This window comes from Sciurus carolinensis, chromosome 7 (genome assembly GCF_902686445.1).
Source record: "Sciurus carolinensis chromosome 7, mSciCar1.2, whole genome shotgun sequence".
Taxonomy (NCBI): Eukaryota; Metazoa; Chordata; class Mammalia; order Rodentia; family Sciuridae; genus Sciurus; species Sciurus carolinensis.
The window spans coordinates 118299584-118318352 of record NC_062219.1 but is presented as its reverse complement, the minus strand read 5'-3'; the positions used below and the strand labels follow the sequence as shown (position 1 = coordinate 118318352).

Below are 18769 nucleotides of genomic sequence, written 5' to 3'. Positions count from 1 at the left end.
GCTGGAGGGCTTTTCAGGTCTCTGGGCACACCCACCTGGTTCATCCCCAGCTCACCCCTTCTTCAGAAACGCTGACACCATTTCATTCTTTTTTTGGTTCTGCCTTGTTTCGGAATTGCTCCTGAGTGGGGAAAGCCCAATGAAGACCCACCAGCCTAAAATGAAGACATGAGCTCTGCAAATACCATCTGAGAGGCTGAGATTAAAATGGCTCTTAGAGCCTCAGACAATATTTATAACCAGACCACACCAGCGGATAACCATCAACAGCATTTTATTTGGGAAGTTGCTATGTATTACATAGGTATTAACTTCCTCTCATCCCTATTCCTCCCCTAAACCCAGAAAGTTTTTTTTTTTTTTAATGTACAAAAATCTCTCATCTGATTTCTCTAACGTCTTAGATTAAAAAACTTAGGTGGTACTTTTCCTTGAGAGCGCAGCTCTGAAGGAGAATGCAGTCTATCCTTGTGCTCACTACAGACTTCTTCTGGGGGAAAAATGGTCAATGCCTCTGCTTCCTTCTAATAAATTCCTTTCTCAATTATTAAACATTATCATTCCTCGCTTGGCACCTTTTTAGAAACTTGATTGTTGGATGCATTTTTCATTTGGCAAAAATTCAATGTGGCTTTGTGTGGGATGTTTAAGCATCAGAAACAGCAGTGTTGATGTTCTGGTTTTGAGAGGGAAAATATAGAGACATACACGTTCCCTGGAAGAACAGGGAGACTTAGGAGACTAAGATGGGGTGTGCAGAGTTAACGAGGCTGATAGACACTACTTGGTTTTGAATTCTGTGGCTGTCAGCTACCAGAGACTGCAGTGTAGGCCAGAATATAAATCTCTCCAGGAACAAGTTTGTTTAGGCTCTGTAAGATGACACAGCCTGCTTCACTTTGTTCCAAGTGTATCAGAGCAGACATGCACAGCAAGGAGAAATATGGGTCATCCACAGTGGGCAGTAACCTGTAAATAAACATATACAGGCATTTCTGCAAATGCCCTGTCAGCCTAGGCACTAGGCAAAGAAAAGAGAAGCATCCTGTTAAAGTACACTTCCATCTCTAACTCACCCAAGACCCCAAGCTCCCTTAGAGCCAACAGATTCAAGGCCAAAATGAAGTTGTTACATGTCACTCTTGGTCATCTGGAAGCTGGTTTGCTGAGGCCCCTGCAGAAGACCTGGGCACACCCACGAGGGCGGCAAGTCTACCCAGAAGGGTATGCCTTAATGATCTTCACATCGTCCACAGGGCGGTCCTGGGAGTTTGTTTCCACCATCCCCACTCGATTCACCATTCCTATGCCCTGGCACACTCGGCCAAAAATGGTGTGTTTGCCATCGAGCCACTGGGTCGGGGCAAGGGTCACAAAGAACTGGCTGCCATTGGTGTCTGGCCCTGCATTGGCCATTGCGAGAATTCCAGCCCCTGGAGAGAAAAAGGAAGAGAGGAAAGAGTATGAATAACCTTCCCAGCTCAGCTGCTACACCATTCTAGGGATGCAAAGAGGCCAGACTTTGTTCTGGCTGCTGTCACCAGTTGTCCAGCTCCAGATGACCTGTCTCTTATTTAAAGTCAGTGCTCTGCCCCACACAAAGGTGGTCACAGCACCATTCTGATGAACTTGTCTCCCCTGTCCCCATCTACTTCCCAGCCTGGACTCTTGATGACCCTCACTAACCAATGGCCACAGAAACCCAGCAAGGTCTTGTGTTTCTTGGAGGAAACCTTTAGTTTAATGTTCTTTAGCTTATGACATGTGACTAGTAGTTAAGAGTCAAGAACACTTAGGCCAAGACTCTGAACCACTGAGGACTCTGTGAGAGACGCTGTTTTATCTGCCAGAACTCTTTATGGCGCCATGCCTGGGCAGCAACCTGGCACCACGCCACAGTGCCAGACATTCACGTTGAATCACAGCCAAGAAAGCAAGCTTTCAAAACCCGCCCTTCCTTCCCAAACAGTTCAGCCAGATGATGCACTTACCAGTGAACTTCAGGTCTGGGTGAAGTTCATCTTCAAACTGTTTGCCATAGATAGATGCACCACCTCGACCTGACAATTAGAAGAAGAGAAATGAACCAGCCAGTCCCACAGTCTACCTTACAGCAAGGACAGCCCATTCAGGGGATCTGTCAAAGTACAGGAAAGAAAAAGGTAGGAGCATTTCTAGCCCCATGCTAGATATATTACAGCTACAGAATTGATTACGAACATAGCACATTCAAATCACTGGTTTCATTCAGGTGAGACTTTTTTTTCAAAATAACAGTGTGTCCCCCTACTTACTAAATTAATACATGTTCACTGTCAAAAATGTAGAAAACATAAGCTTATTAAAAGAAAATAGAAGCCCCTATAATCTAATCATTTATAGATGACAAGGGTTTCTTGACATTTAACATTTTTATTAGTACTTTTGTGGAAATGCCCCAAGCCTAACCCTGTGCCCATCACCAACACTGCCACCAGTCAGCATTCTTCCCTGCTGAGCTTAGATCTGCCTACAAATCCTTATCAATCCACAACTCCAGGCAGCCATTATTAAAGGATCAGAAAGAGCAAGGAGCTGAAACCTATTTGCCACCCTTAACCTAGATTATAGAAAATGAGGTTCACTTAGGTTGCAGGCACGGTGGCCCGCACCTGCAATCCCAGCTACTCAGAAAGCCAAGGCAAGAGGGTCACAAGTTTGAGGTCAGCCGTAGCAACTTAGTGAGGCCCTGCCTCAAGACAAAAAAATCAAAAATTCATTTAGTCAAAGCTTAAGGAGAAATAGGGACAGTGGAAGGTGGTGATGTGGCAGAAAGGAATATTAAAATAGCAGAGTTCACTGAGAGGACAAGTAATGTTCAGTCATGAGAAAATGAAAAAACAAAGGGCTGGAAGTGATATGCTTGCAACACCTCCACCAGATACTACTTACTCTATGCTCACAAGAGCACAGGACTGTGGACACCCTAAGCTCAGCAGGTTCTTAGAGCAAAAGGATATAAATTAAATATGGTTTTCTTTTCTCTTTTCTTTCTTCTCCTCCTTGTATCCCCCCTCCCATATGGGGAATTGAACCTAGGGGCCTTCTTCCACCATGCTATATGCCTAGCCCTTCTTTTTTTAAATTTTATTTTGAGACAGGGTCTGGCTAAATCACTAAGGCTGGCCTTAAACTTGTGCTCCTCCTGCCTCAGCCTTAGAGTACGTAGGATCACAGGCGTGCGCCACTGTATGCAGCAATATCAAAGGAGAACGTGCCACAATAGGGGGTAGCTTTCCAACCAATATTCACCATAGTCAACCATACGCCCTATTGTACCACACTGGTTTATCCGAGTTGGCCAGGCAGGACAAAATATCCTGGAACAAAGTGAACACTGGATTTATTAGCTTATTCTGTTGCCTGGAAGTCAGTTCCCCTCTTTTTACAGCCAGCTATAAAAGGAGCAAGATACAGTACCATGTTTACCCCGGACCCCCAGTCACGGCTACTGCCTTTCTTTAGTAAAAAAAAAAAAAAAAATTAAAGTCCTCTGCTTCATCTTTCAGGCTGCTCCACCACAGGGAGTCTGTCAAACTCCCTTTTGGGAACAAAACATTGTTCTCCTGCAAAGGGGGAATGTGGTGGATCCTAGCCCACTAGGGGAAACCTCCCACTTAGCCCAGGCTATTTCCTGGCCCTGGAAAATTACTGAACTATAGCAAACTATGTAAAAATTCATTCCAAAAATGATATCCTGCCAGTATACTTCCAAACAGCACTTATGTAACCAGTGTGTTCTGGATCGTCCCTTCCTTTGCTCTGCCCTATGGCAACCACCAGGGTTAAGGCTCTTGCCTTAGAAGTGTGAACCCTGCAAATCAAGGGCTGCCAGATGAAACCTCTACGCCTCTGCCCTCTAGGAACTGAAAACATCACAGAAACCAGCACAAACAAGATTAAAGAACAGGCCAGAGAAAGTCAGAGATGAGGATGGGGCCTTGAAGCCGAGTGGAGGCCCCTTTTGAATCACTAGGCATGGCACCAACAGTGACTAGCCTGGCCTCCACAGCATCACTTACTCATAATTTGTTATCTTTCCATAACCTGATTCAACTCAGTAGGGTTTGCAGCAAAATATCAGAAAGACAAGCAAGTCCAATCCAAACATTCATTTGGGCATGTGGAGCAGGGGAGAAGGGACAGTGGCTGGGGCAGGGAGTGATGACAGAGTTCTCTGGTGCAGAAAATACGACACAGATACCAATGACCAGTTAGAAAGCCAACAATCTGGAAGCTCTGCAGGCTGTGCGCCTGGTCTAATAGGCACACAACTGACACAGGCACAGCCTGCCTTCCAAGCGCTGCACTTCAAGGATCCATCCTCCTCTTCCGTCTGCCCTCTTAAATACCTAGCCAAAGTATGTAATTCAGACATACCAAAGACACAGAGAATAATATGGCAAACAGATGAGGTCCCCACCAGCCCCCCAAAATAAAGTGTAACAAATCCAGATCCCAGCACACACCCTACTGCATCCCTCCCACCCCTCACTCTCCTACTAGCCAACGACTGCTTCAAAAAAATTCCCTTTTTCATTTCACTAAAAAGATATCACTGTTTTGTGTGGTTTTTAGCTTTCTTGTATATTATACTCTACGTATCGTTCTACAATTAGCTATTTTATTCCTCCCTGTGAGGCTCATCCACGCTGCTCCTCAAGGTTCTCTACGGCGTTTATCCCATTGCACAATTCCAACGCTGTCTTACCTCTCCCGTGTTGGTTACCACTGAGGCTCTCTCCACCGTTCCTGCCACTATCAACCATGCTGCACTGATCATCCCTACACTGTCTCCCAAACACCAGTGTGAGCGCTCTCCAGGACGCTCCTCCTGGGGGTTATGCAGAGCCGCAGTCAAGTGTTTCATCATTACCAGATTTTTCTGTCTGGCCAATGGGGATGACGCAGTGGGTACCCTACCCACAGTGCTGCCTCACTCCTACTGCTACAGGTTCTTCAGCCAACTTTCCAATATTTGTCAGTCTGAGAGGGAGTTTTATCTAATTTCCCTGAAGTTGAGCGTGCTTTCAAGTTTACTGGCTATTTAGATTTTGCCTTCTGTGAATGGCCTTGTTGACATTTTAAAATGTATACGCCTGTCTATCCTGTGGATATAATAACACTTTGGTCAGTTAATGCTTTGCAAATACCTTCTCCAGGTTGACTTTTTTTCACTCTTTTAACAAGATCTTCTATGTACAGAAATCTCTGCAGTTGATATATGCTATTTAAAAAACAAAAAACAAAAAACAAAAAACCAAAAAGCTTTTTCTTATTCCCAAGTTTTTCCAACACTCTTCTTCCTCCTCTTGCTCACTGACTGGAAACCTCCCAAGAAGAACTGGAGAGATATCTAAGACATGGGATGTGTGGAGTCTTCCACAAAGATTACCATACTTGGGGCTACTTGTCCCCACCCTTCCTGTGCCCTGATGACCAGATTACAGATTAATATACAGACCCAAAGTCACCATAGGTGGGCAGTGAGCCACAAGGAGGTTCATGTGAAAGCTCTGCCCATAGGCAACTCAACACTAGAGGGCAAATGACCAAAGGACTCTTCTGGCAAGAGAACCTAGTCACTTTAGCTCACCTGTCCCCCTAAGCATCCCCAATTTCCTCCACAGACTACTTCAATCCCAGACAAGGAAGGTAGGTAGCGACCAGCTCCTGCAGCCAGAGGTGACCAGAAGACCCAGTTCTGACTTACTGATAGAAACAGAAGTATGCTAAGTGGACATTCTGAGAAAGAGCTTTTCAGATAAAAACAGACATCCATATTCCTTTGTGTCTATCCACAGCTCTTTCCCCATCTTCCTTCTTTGAAAGCAGGGTGACATCAGAAGCAGCAGCTGCCATCTTACAACACCAAGACAACAGTCTAAGACCAAAGGCCAACACTTAAGAATGTCAGAGTGGAAAGGTGCAGCAAGCCCGTGTCCCCAACAACTCTGCTTGGGCAGATGAAAGCAAGGGACAAATGCTCACCTCTGGATGTTTTGTTACATGAGAAATACAAAACAGCAACTGTAGTTCAGTCTTCTGTTACTTGTGGCCAAAAGCACTGCTAACTGATACAATCATGTTGTTGGTAACAAAGTGGGAAGAAGAGACTTCTGGATCATCCCTGCAAATGCCAGGTATCTGATCTATCGTGAGATACAATGCCACCCTAGGCTCTCCAGGAGGCTTTGATGCTCTTACCATAGAATCTTTTCTTCCTTGCTTGCCTTTGGGGTCAGACATCTGAATTCCAGTTGTGAGTATACCACTTACTATTTAACCTTAAGCAAGATATTTAGCTTCTATAAAAAAGGAGACAAGTGCTGGAGTCATGTAATGTATAACATGAAGCAAGAACATGGTAGTATCAGTGAGGATGATCCCCATCTAACTAAGGGAACCGGAGCATTTTCCACAAAAGGCAGCTGTAGTCTTGATTAGCAGGACACCTTGGGCAGCAGTCTGTTCCTTTGTCCTCAAAACTCTCCCATTCCTTGCTGCTTGTTAAAGACAGCCTTGCTTCCTATTTTGCTTAGAAGTTCAGAAGGGAACTTGCAACACACTTCCCTCCCTGCCTCCACCTTTCCCCCCCTCCCTGCACTATTAATTCACTGTACGAACCAACTTCCCGGCACCATCCCACCACCACCTGCTCAGCCCCTTCACCTCGGAAGAACTTAAGAACTACAACTTCCCCTCTCCTGCTATCAAATTTTCTTCTTTTAATGCATCATTCCTGCGAGCCTGTAAGCATGTTTTTGGTATTTCAAATCTTAAAAACAAACTCCACCACCAGTACCCCATTTCCCTGCACCCCTTCAGACACACTGCTTGAAAAAAACTGTTGACACCTGGTGCTTCCACTTCCTTCCCTCCCATTCTCTTCAGAACCAGCTTCTTGCAGACTTCCCCCATCACTCCCTGAAACTGCCCTTGCCAAGGTCACCAGTGACTTCCTGCTGTGAACGCGGGAAGGGCTCACTTGGGAAGGGCTCACTTGACTCGCTCCACGAGCATTATCTGGAAGTTGATGGCACCCTTCTCCTGAAATAAAGTCTTCACTGGGCTTCCAAGACTCCCCGTCCTCACTGGCAGCTCCCCCTCTCCTGTGGGCGCTTCTCCTCTGCTCCTACCACTAGTTCAGGCGCAGTGCTCTGCGCAGCTCACCCTTCCACCTTGGCACCCCTTTCCCTTTTACTTTCCCCAATAAACTCGTCCAATAAAGATCTTGAATGACTAACTCTGCCTGGGTCTGTGCTTCCCTGAGGACAGAACAGCTGCTACTGCCAAACCACAGCTATCTCTGGCTTTGATAACAAAAGCACCCCTCAGTTCTCTTTGCCACCCCCTTCCCTCAGTGGTCTCTTCCTCACCCAGCTGGGGGATCCTTTTAAAACAAGTCCAATCCTGGCACTCCCCTGTGTGGGATCCTCCATCAACTTTTTATCACACTGAGAACAAGATCCACGGTCCCCGCCTCGGCCTACAGACTCCCCATCCTCTCACATCACCACTGCCCCTGCTCTGCTCCACCCACACTGGCCCTCAGCTGTTTCCTGGCAAGCACGCGAGGTGCAAGGCCTCTGGCCACTGTTCCCTTTGGCATGTCCTCGCCCCCATCACTCAGGCTCATGGCTCACTACTGTGCATTACTCAGAGCCTTATCAGAGAGGGCTTTCCTAATCACACTATCTTGGACAGCACCTCATCACCCTCTAGCCCAGGGGGGGTTACCCTTTAGGACACTGGGTAATAACTGGGGGTATTTTGGGTTGTCACAACTGCAGGGTTCTGTTGTCATCTATCTGTGGGCAGAGGCCAGGCATATTGCTCAACACCCTTCAGTGCTCAGGAGAGCCCCACAATACAGAATTATCTGGCCCCAAATCAATAATGCCAAGGCGGAGAACCCCTGCTCTAGCCCTGGCAGTAATTAGGTTTTCTATATCACTTGCCACCACCTGACAGGAGCATGTCCTTATTTGTTCACATTCCATCCTTCTCACTAGAATGGGAGTTCCACAAGTTGTTGTACCCCCAAGCAATGCCAGGCCTACGGAAGAGTCCAAAAGGCATTTGTTAAATGAATTCACAACCAAAATAAGTAATAAACACACTTTTTTTGAGTTCTTATTTTCTGTCAAGCGTATGCTAACCATTTTACAAACACCAGCTCATTTATTAGTCACAATATCCCAGGAGATATGTATAAGCATAGTCCCCATTTACAGATAAGAAGGCTCAGCAAAGTTACGTGACTTGCTGATGTTTTATGAGTGTTCATGTAAAGCCAGGATTTAAGTCCAAGTCTACGGGGCTCCGCATCCCTGCATTTCACCCTGATACTACAGTACCACACACCACAGCTGGATTAAACTTGCTCACATATTTTTCTTATTTATTCCAGACTCAAGAATCCCAAATGAGCCAGGCACAGTGGCACACACCTGCGGGGAGGCTTGAGGCAGGAAGTTCAAGGTTAGTGTGGACAATATGGTGAGACCTCATCTCAAAATGAAAAATAATTTTAAAATGGGTTATGGATGTAGCTCAGTGGTAGACTGGCCCTGGGTCCAATCTCCAGTACTGCCAACCCCCGCCCCCCCAAAAAACCCCAAAAAACCCAAATGGTCTGAGTCATGCTAGATTTTCTCTCCATTTCTCAAGTTATAATTCAACACTTCCCTCAGGACCCACTTCACAGTACGCTCCCCTGCCATTCCAATCCGACTCCAGTGCACTGGCTCCCTTATGAATTTTTCCAACCTGTTTCATACACATAATCCATACCATGCCACCAGATCATCTGCATATTAATTATATTGCTATCTTCTAGTTTTTTCTTATAATGAACAGCTTGTTTCCTGGCAGAGCTGGGAGCTCTGCAAGGGAAAAAAAAAGCCATGGTTCTAGTGCTTAAGCACTCCTCACAGGCCCTGGAATAGCACAGGGTAACCCAGACTCTTAGCAAATATTCATCAAACAAATAAAACTAACAAGAAGCTTGTTGTTCAACAGGATAAATTTCAGGTGTTCCTGGGGCTACCAAGGAGAGAGATGAAATCAATGTAAAGATGATGCACAGGATAATCAGCATATAATCAATCATCAAATCGCAGCAGCTGGTGAGTACTGTGAGCCCAAGTGCAGAACATCAAGACCTCAAGGAAGACCCTACAGGATGTTAAGGCTAAAGGGGAGGAGAGGAAGAGGTAAGTAGAAACAGATAAAAGGCACACAGAGGGCTAAGAAAAGTGCTAACATTGAGTTATCTTAATATGAGAATCTGAAGACAGAAAAAGCAAATGAAGCAGGAAGTCAAAGGGTATTTGAATTGAGAAAGCATCTGCCAAAGATGTATCAGAAGGCAACTGTGGAACAACATGGTTCCAGCATAGTCAAACAGGACAGCTGAAATAGCACATCAAACTGCTAAAGATCCCAGGATGATACATGCCACCCACCGGAGATGTTTAGCAAAAAATGTGTCACCTACTCAGACAGCAGGCATGATCCAGTGACCCAAGAAGGCCTACCTTCTGTTTGTTTTCTATTACGGACCTTCTGGCAGGCTGCTCAAACATTCATTATACTTGAGGCTGGATGGAGTTATTTGGAAATCTTCTATGTGATTCAATTTCATTAAAATTATATCATGGAAATGTGACATTAGAAAGGACTGCAAACCAAGTACAAAAATACAGGGAAGCACTGGTATGAGCAACTCAAATATGAGTCATTTCCAATTCTTGTACACTAATCATGGACTTTCTCAGTTCACTGGTGTTATGAATTAAAATTCATTTCATTATTGCAATGAAGGAAAAGAGGAGGAAGACAGGAAAGAGGTATACTGAAGTACTGGCAGAAGGTTTTCAGACTAAGTGGATTGATGTAGGATTAGATCTTTCCTCCATTCAATACCCAATGAAGTGAACAAAGAACAATGAAAATTTTAAAATCCAAAAGTTCACCAGTATCTGCCAAATAAAGAAAACAGACATTCTAAAAATTCTGAAGAGTCAGCTAAGAAGAAACAGAAGATTCTTCTGCCTACACTACCTAAAAGTAATAATCAGGAAAGGAGTGTCCTGCTGAGAATTCTTACAAATACCCTCCAATTCTGAGAAGTCAGCAGAGGGAATGAGTGAGCAACCCTGATACAGTAAAGGCACAGCCCTTAAGGGCAGCAGACCACACACCCCACAGGGGCTCAGATGTGGCTGGGTTAGGGTTAGGGCTGGCCACCTTCTTTGGCACAGAGCTATAGCTGAGGGATGGATGGCTCAGAGCCTGGGGTGAAGGCAGAAGGTCACCACTGGTTGGTAGAGGGAGCCCTGGGACAGGGTTTAGGGGAGTCTGGAAAGACAGAACAGAGACAAGCCCTCCCACAAGAGACTCCGCAGCACTTCTTCAGGTTACGAGAAAAAGGAGACAAAGCACCGCGACATGTGGAAGCCCCGCAAACCCACCCCCCACCCATATGGGGAGAACGACAAGGAAACTCCACTTACACTGCACCTGGGCAGAGGAAGGTGGGCCCAACACAGGTGCTAAAATGAACCTGGAAAGAAACAGCACAGAAACTCTGCAAACACCACAACAAATCCAAGGACAGAAAGAAGGAAGGGGAGGAAGGAAAAAATACCTCAGGAACTCAGCGTGGGAGAAAATATACCCAGAAGTGGCTTCTTGATGGCTGTCTCAAGATACAAATGATTCAGTAGAAATGAGAATCTAATAAAACAAAAGCTCAAAGACAGGATAATAAATCACAGAATAAGGTGAAAAGATTGCAGAGCTAAGGACACAAATTGAGATCCAAATGAAACCAATAAAGAGCTAATAAATAAATTAGAGCAGCAAAGAACAGACATGACTGAAAATTGAGCATGGCAGAGTGAAGGTTTGCAACTGTTTTAGTAAAGGCAGGGCAAAAAGGAAAAAAGTCATCTTTTTCCCAATCAAAAGAAATGTGATAGATACGGAAGGCCAAGGTGATGAGACAAGGGAGAACTGGTTTCCTGAAATAGAAAATACAGTAAGTACAGCCCAGAAAGTATTCAGAAAGATGTTTTAAAAAATTTCCCTGAATTGAAGGAAGGAGTAAATCTGAACTCAGAATTTTCTAAAACTATGCTCAAACCCAAAAGGCAATGGATCAGAATTGTCTGAAAAGATCTAAGGGGATGAATATGGCCCAAGAATAACAATATACCCAGTCATGTTCTGTTTCAAGTACAAAGGGAACAGGCGGGAATTCTCAACAACTGGGTGAAGTGGTGTAGGCCTGTGATCCCAATGACTCTGGGAGGTTGAGGGAGGCTGAGGCAGGAGGATGCAAAGTCTGAGGCCAGCCTTAGCAACTTAGTGAGACTGTCTCAAAATAAAAACTAAAAAAGGTTGGGGAAACAGCTTAGATGTAACACATCCCTGGTTTCAATCCCCAGTACCAAAATAAATAAATAAAATTCTCAAACAGAAGCCAGTTAAAAAATATAATAAGCCTCACCTCTTGCAATAAAAATCAATCCATAAGAAAGCCTGCTGGGTAGGCACTTGTAATCCCAGAAGCTCAGGTGGCTGAGGCAAGAAGAGCACAAGTTCAAAGCCAGCCTCAGCAACTAAGCGAGGCCCTAAGCAACTTTCATAAAAAGAAAAAAAACAAAAAGACACAAAATCCTTTCTAGCACATGTGAAGATATCAAAGGGGTGAGCACAGAATCCACTGAAACAGAGAACATACACTGCAGCTGAGTTACACATGTAGAAAACAATAAAGCTAACAATAAAACCTAGGAATAAGAATGGGGAGACACTAATTACTAATTGCCTCATCCTTCATAGCAGGAAGTCAGGCTTTTTTCGTTAAAATTAAAAGCAACAAAACCAAATATACACAAAATTACACAAACCAAATATTTGTTTTAACAATAGCATACATAAATATCCCATTCTCTTGAAATTATTTCCATTTAGTAGTTATCAATGCTAAATGGTTATCCATCTTTTTTTTTTTTTTTTTTGGTGCTGGGGATTGAACCCAGGGCCTTGAGCATGCTGGGCAAGTGCCCCACCACTAAGCTACAGTCCCAGCCCTCCGTGCATACTCTTAACTAGATATCTGAAAAGAAAGATGTCAGGAATGAGGATCTCCAAAAGCTAAGAGTGCTCATTTCTGAGCAGAAGGATATTAGGAGATAAGCCAATAGTGGTTAGAAAACTTTAGAAGCTTTGCTTTTGAGCAATTTTTCTTTTTTTCTTTCTTTCCTGTGTATCTTTGTATTTTGAAATGTGTCCATATACACTGAAATAATGGTTAGTTCTGGCCATAAAGGACAATTAAGAATGGCAAAGAATAATAAGAGTAAGAAAAGATTCTGCACAGAGAAAACCAAGATTGTTTAAAGGCAAAAGAGCAGGAATTAGCAAAGAATAAGCACACCAAGAAGCAAGGGTTCGCATTCCACCAGTTTCACTAATGAAACCCACTTAAAAGCCAGAAATTCCAAATTTGTATCTTTATGCTAGCTCTTTCTTTGGACTCCAAATTCATATCCAACTACTTATTCAACGTACCTACATAAAGACTACTGAGTATTTCAAATGAGTCCAAAACTAAATTCTGCATCTTTCACCTCCAAATCTGCTCCTTTACCAGCCTTCCCCATTTCACTTTAAGGTCAAAAACCCCGAAGTCATCCTTGACCATTTCCTTCTCTCACACCACCTGTTTAATCTGTTAGCAAATCCCATCAGCTCCATTAAAAAAACAAAAACAAAAACAAACAAACAAAAAAACTTGAATCCAGTTAGGCATGGTTGCACACACCTGTAACTGTAGAGGCTTGGAAGGCTCAGGCAGGAGGATTGCAAGTTTGTGGCCAGCCTCAGCAACAAAGGGAGGCCCTAAGCAACTTAGTGAGACCCTGTCTCAAAATGAAAAATAAAAAGGGCTGGGGTGTGGCTCAGTGATTAAGCACCCACAGGTTTTATTATCAACCCCCATCCCCAAACTGCCCCCCGCAAAAAAACCTGAATGCAATCACTTCTTACTGCTTCTCTATTATCAGCCTAGTTCAACCACATATTTGTAAACAGCAAACTCCTAAACTGATCTTGACTCCTATTCTTTCCCTTACCTCTGTTCTCCAGATTGATCTTTTTAAAGTATAGGTCAGATCATGTTATTCCTTTGCTCAAAACTCCAAAACGGATCCCATCATACTCAGAACAAAATTCAAAGTCTCACTGAGTGCATTGGCACACGCCTATAATCCCAGCAGCTCAGGAGGCTGAAGCAGGAGGATCGAGAGTTTAAGGTCAGCCTCAATAAAAGTAAGATGCTAAGCAACTCAATGAGACCCTATCTCTAAATAAAATACAAAAAGGTGCTGGGGATGTGGCTCAGTGGTCGAGTGCCCCGAGTTCAATCTCTAGTACCAAACAAACAAACCAACCAACCCAAAGTCTCTACCATTCTCTACAAGGTCTACACAGACTCCTGCCTCAGGGCCACTGCGTTTGTTTGCTCTTCAATTCACCCAGAATTTTATCTCCATCACAAGGTCCATTCTCTTTCTTCATTCAGATCTCTGCTCCAATAACATCTCAGAAAGACCTTCTTTGTTCTATTAAAATTGTATTCCCATGCTCCTTTTCTACTTTATTGAGAGCAGGAACTTTTCTCATTATTCACAGCTATATCACTATAGCTTAGAAAAGAATCTGACACAAACCAGGACTGCTCAATATTTGTTAAATGAAAAAAATCAATGAAGGAACCCAATATTTTATTCTTCTCAACACACTGTATATCTTTTTAAAATTTTTAACTTCTGATTGATCACACTGCTCTATTCATCACTACAGTCCAAATATTATTTGCTCTTGCTGAGAAACACATGAAAGGTATGAAAACTATCACGCCCAGGAGTCAAAAATAGTTTCTGGTCAGTTCCACACATGTTTGGGGAAAGTAGAAATTATCACCAGAATCAATCAACCCAGACCCAGGTAAGTGGAAGAGAAAACGCAGGCTGCCTTAACACTCAGTTATGAGAGTAAGACCCAGAAACTAATGTTAGCTTAACTGTACCTGTCCCTGTTGGGTCACCACCCTGGATCATGAAATCTTTGATGATTCTATGGAATTTGGTGCCATTGTAGTAACCTCGACGAGCCAGCTCAGCAAAGTTCTTACAGGTCTTGGGAGCATGTTTCCAGTACAGCTCCAGTACAATGATTCCCATGCTGCAGGGAGAAAGGACAACACAACTCCAGTCAAGCACAAGATCACAAACCAGGTGTGGTGGCACACTGGAAGGCTGAGTCAGAAGGACTGCAAGTTCAAGGCCAGCCTCAGCAACTTAGCAAGGCCCTGTTTCAAAATAAAAAATAAAAAGGGCTAGGGACGCGACTCAGTGCTTAACCACCCCAAGTTCAATCCTTGGAACCAAAAAATAATAAGGAAACCAAGATTACAGTCAACAGGATATCTTGGAACTGCTGTAGGTTCTTGATTTTCAATCTTGTAAGTCATGAAATTGTGATAACCACAAGATTTCACACACACACACACACACACCACACAAGTGCAAGTAACACAAACACAGATGATAGCCTTTGAATAAAATATGCTCAGATTTGTAATTCTATCAAGCAAAATAACAATTGTGAACAACTCAAAATTCTAACACCTTATGTGTAAATCATGATTATTTGAGTCCAATCCCTAAATTAGGACAAAAAATTTTTATACTTAATTTGTAAAAATTTTTAAAAGGACATTAAATTATGATGAGTTCATATTTATGTTTGGAAGACACCATGTTTAAGGCCACCATGCCCAGCCTAAATTTTTCTACTTTTGATCTACATGAATAGATCACCTACCTAAAAATTTCTTTTAACAGAAAAATAAAGCTGGGCATAGTGGTGCACACCTGTGATCCCAGTTACTCCAGAGTCTGAGGCAGGAGGATCCAAGTAAAAGGCCAGCCTTGCCACCTTAGCAAGACCCTGTCTCAAAATAAAAAAAAAAAAAAAAAAAAAGAAGAGAAAAGAAAATGAGAAGGAAAAGGTACAGTTTGTGTGTGTTTTGGAGGACATAAAATGGACACAATTTCTGATGGCTTCAAACTTTTGCACTTAATGTGATAAATGTTTTTTATTCCTTCCCAGTATTGCTAAGGATAAGGAAGACAGAAAAGGTGCCTTTTGCACTCCATCACTGAGGCAGACTTTTATCTTACCTTTTTTAGTTGTAAATAGACATAATACCTTTATTTTTAAGTGGTGCTGAGGATCAAGCCCAGTGCCTCACACATACTAGGTAAGTGCTCTATCACTGAGCTACAGCCTTCGCCCATCCACGCAGACTTTAAGCTCCAAGAATGTGAGAATTCAGTCTATTCTGCATAGCCTGGACACCCAATGCCTTGCAAGGTAAGCACTCTAAATATATGTGGAATGTACTATAAACTCACTGTACAGTCTTTCTAACTGCAGTTTATCCGTTACAGTGCTACCATTCAATACACATCAAGTTATTCTGTATGAGGAACTATTCTAGGTATTAAATTCTGGTGTGTATTTCTCTTTTCTTTTATGGTACTAGGGATTGAACCCAGTACATGGTTGGTCAGCACTTTACCAATGAGCTACATTCCCAACTGTCGGGGTTTCGGCCGGACCCCTGGCCCTAGGTGTGGCAAGGCTAAGATGGCGCCTGGCAGTGAGCCAGAGCAGTTAACTTTTGCATAAACAACTGACATTATTTTGAGGAAGTTCCAGGGATTGGCTGAGCTCCCTGATGGACAGTGCAGGTCCACTATATGCCTGCCTTTGCTGCCTGTATATGTTAATGCTCTCCCCTCGTGCGAAAATGCTGATTGGTTACAAGTACTGTATATATTGAAGTGTAAGTTCCTCAAAGGAGGGAACAAAGGAAGAACTGAGAGGATGGGGGTGCACGCAATAAAAGGGCTGAAAAGAACCAGGTGTCGTGTCTCTCTGCGGGCAGGGAGCGCGACACCCAACCCCTGGTGGGTATTTTTAAAGTAAAGGAACCCTTTGGAATGACAATTAGAAAGTATTTACACAAGTCTTTAAGTGTGAATACCTCAGCAGTTTCAACTTTTAAGAATCTATTCTCTAGGAAAACTTACAAAAAAGAAAATGACTAAGATATGGAACTATCCATATTATGGAAAGCTATGTGTTGTCACCAAGGGAAAAAAAAAACAAAATTACAGAAAAAAAAAAAAAAAGTCCTATGGCCCCAATTTTGTTAAGAGACAAAACGCAGAGCTGTTTATATGCACACAGAAAAAGATCTGGAGCCAGGCAGGTGATGGCAGATGCTTGTAATCCCAGGGACTGGAGAGGCTGAGAGAGGAGAATCACAAGTTTAAAACCAGTCTCAGCAACTTAGTGAGACCCTAAGCAACTTAGTGAGACCCTGTCTTGAAATAAAAAATAAAAAGGGCTGGGGACTTAGCTCAGTGGTAAAGTGCTCTGGGTTCAATCCCCAGTTTAAAAAACAAAAAACAAAAAAACACCAAAAGCAAACAAACAAACAAAAAACTGAACACTTATTTAACAGTTGATAGTGGGTTTTTTTTGTTTTGTTTTGTTTTTTGTTTTTTTGGTGGGGGGATGACGGGATGACTTTCACTCCTTCCTCTTTACACCTCTATGCTGCTTGGATTTAATTTTCAACATATTCTGTAATTTAAAAAAATGCTGACAAGGGGGTTAAATTACTAATTGAGGCCTACAGAAGTAGAATTTTGCTATATAAGAAGGTGGAAAAAAGATGTGCAAAAACTAAGCAAATAGAGAGGGGTCTGAAAGAACTGCTCTGTTCATAGTAGTGGAGACAGTAAATGGCAGAGACCTTGGTTGGCCCCTGGCGGCTGATGAGGGAACAGCAGGTAGGCAAGGGCCAGAAGGGGAAAAAAAAAAAAAAAAAAAAAAAAAAGACTATGAAGTTTTAACTTTATACTCTCTTAGCAGCAAGACGTTATTTAGGGTTTTTGAGAAGGATCTCTGGGCCTACTTTGGAAAGATCACTGAGTTTCTTCCAAAGAGGCAAGGGAATGAATGGGGCTAAAGAAACCAGTAAGTGAGGCAGCAGACCAGGATATAAACGAGGTTCCCTCCACTTAATAGCTGTGTAGCTTTGATCATTTAATTTGCAAAATTTATCACTTCCCTTGTTAAAACTGTAAGAAGGTGAAATTCCTTCATGATGTGAGTTGCTAGGAGAAATAAACTAAATGTGATGGCAAACATCGGAGGCATGGCACAAGCAGGTTGGTGCTTAATCATACTGTTATCACATCACTCTCTGATAGTGGGGAAAACGTGCTTCTTGTGCTTGCGTAGTTATTTGTTTATACCACCGTACAACGTATCACGTAATGTTTTACTATACCGTAAGCTCCTAAAGGCAGGGAGGTGTCTTATCCCGCCTCTGTGTTCTCAGATTACAGATCCTACCTGCCTGGCTTGTGGACTCACTCCTCGTTTGTTGAATGAATGAATGAGCAAGAGAGTGAACGGAGTGCAAGGAGGACGAACACCAGGCAGCTGTCTCGAGGTCGCAGCGCGGGCCTGTGCAGTGCTCGGCGCAGGAGTGGCGGTCCTCGATCCGCCCTCAGGGGTCTTCACGGTCGCCGCTTCCCGCTCTCTGACGTGAATGAAGCCTGGCCTCTTGGGGGCAGCGCGCGGGGAACCGAGCCCAGGACGAGGCCTGGGCTCCGTGTCGCCTCCGCCAGCCCAGCCCCAGGGACCGACCCCCACCCTCTCACCTGGTCTCCAAGTAAACGTTGGGCGGCTGCCAGGAGTCTGGGGGAATGGCTGCCATAACGAAGCCGGCGGAATCCTCCTCTAGCAAGTGCTACTTCCGGTGATTTGCTGGGGACCCGCTGCTGCTGCGCACACTTCCGGTCCCCACTGTTCAACCCTTTCGATTCCAGGATTTAGGCAAATGGGACTAAGAGAAGGAAGAACTCTTCTTCCAAGGTTGGAGTACCAGGCGAGAAGTGGCTGGGCGGAAGGAGGGCGAAAAGCGCAAGTTCCATCAGAGGCGATTCCGCGCCAGTCTCCGGACGACCTGATTGGTCCTTTTCCGCAGGAAGGCGGGAGTCTTCAAGTCTTCATTCTAATTGGAAGGCTATCCTAACATTCAATTTGAAGGGTTTTTGTTTGTTTGTTGTTTTGGGGCGGGGTTTGGTACCAAGGGTCGAACCCAGGGGTGCTTAACCACCGAACCACATTCTCAGCCCTTTTTATGTTTTATTTTGAGACAACTGCACATTGCAAAGGGAAGTTGCTTAGGGCCATGCCAAGTTGCTGAGGCTGGCCTTGAACTTGCGATTCCCTTGCCTCGGTCTCCCAAGAGCTAAGGATTACAGCCATGCCGACCGCGCCCTGCTAGAAAACCTTTTCTTCTTCCCATCTACCACTCTCTCCACTTCTGTCCTGTAATACTGTATACGTTCAGTCTTCATCCCCTTTCCCTGTGTGCTCCTGAACTCCTTAGACTCTCAGAAGTGACAGTCTTCTTGTATACTAATGATTGGTGGCTAGCTGCCCCCCCCTAGGTAGCTTCGGGATTGGGGGTAGTCATGGGAAAGATCCAGGCAGGATAAAGATTAGGACTTTCAGATCCACCACAATCGCAGGGGAGGGGAGAGGGACTGAATGTTTAGTTAAT

General features: G+C 43.9%; 1 protein-coding gene across 4 annotated transcripts; it reads right to left on the bottom strand.

The window, feature by feature from the left end:
* Window positions 1–305: 305 nt before the first annotated feature.
* On the bottom strand, window positions 306–18145 carry Ppil1 (peptidylprolyl isomerase like 1). 4 transcript variants are annotated; one of them, XM_047559786.1, is made up of 5 exons: window positions 17551–18145; window positions 14991–15066; window positions 14144–14298; window positions 1992–2060; window positions 306–1433 (listed from the first exon to the last, which is right to left on the bottom strand). In XM_047559786.1, the coding sequence occupies exons 3-5, from the start codon at window positions 14295–14297 to the stop codon at window positions 1213–1215; spliced, it is 444 nt and encodes a 147-aa protein (XP_047415742.1). In that variant the 5' UTR covers window position 14298; window positions 14991–15066; window positions 17551–18145; the 3' UTR covers window positions 306–1212. The 4 variants fall into 4 exon arrangements, with proteins under 4 accessions (XP_047415742.1, XP_047415743.1, XP_047415740.1 ...); XM_047559787.1 differs by lacking the exon at window positions 14991–15066; XM_047559784.1 differs by lacking the exon at window positions 14991–15066 and having other exon boundaries at window positions 17862–18143.
* Between the last annotated feature and the right edge of the window lie 624 nt (window positions 18146–18769).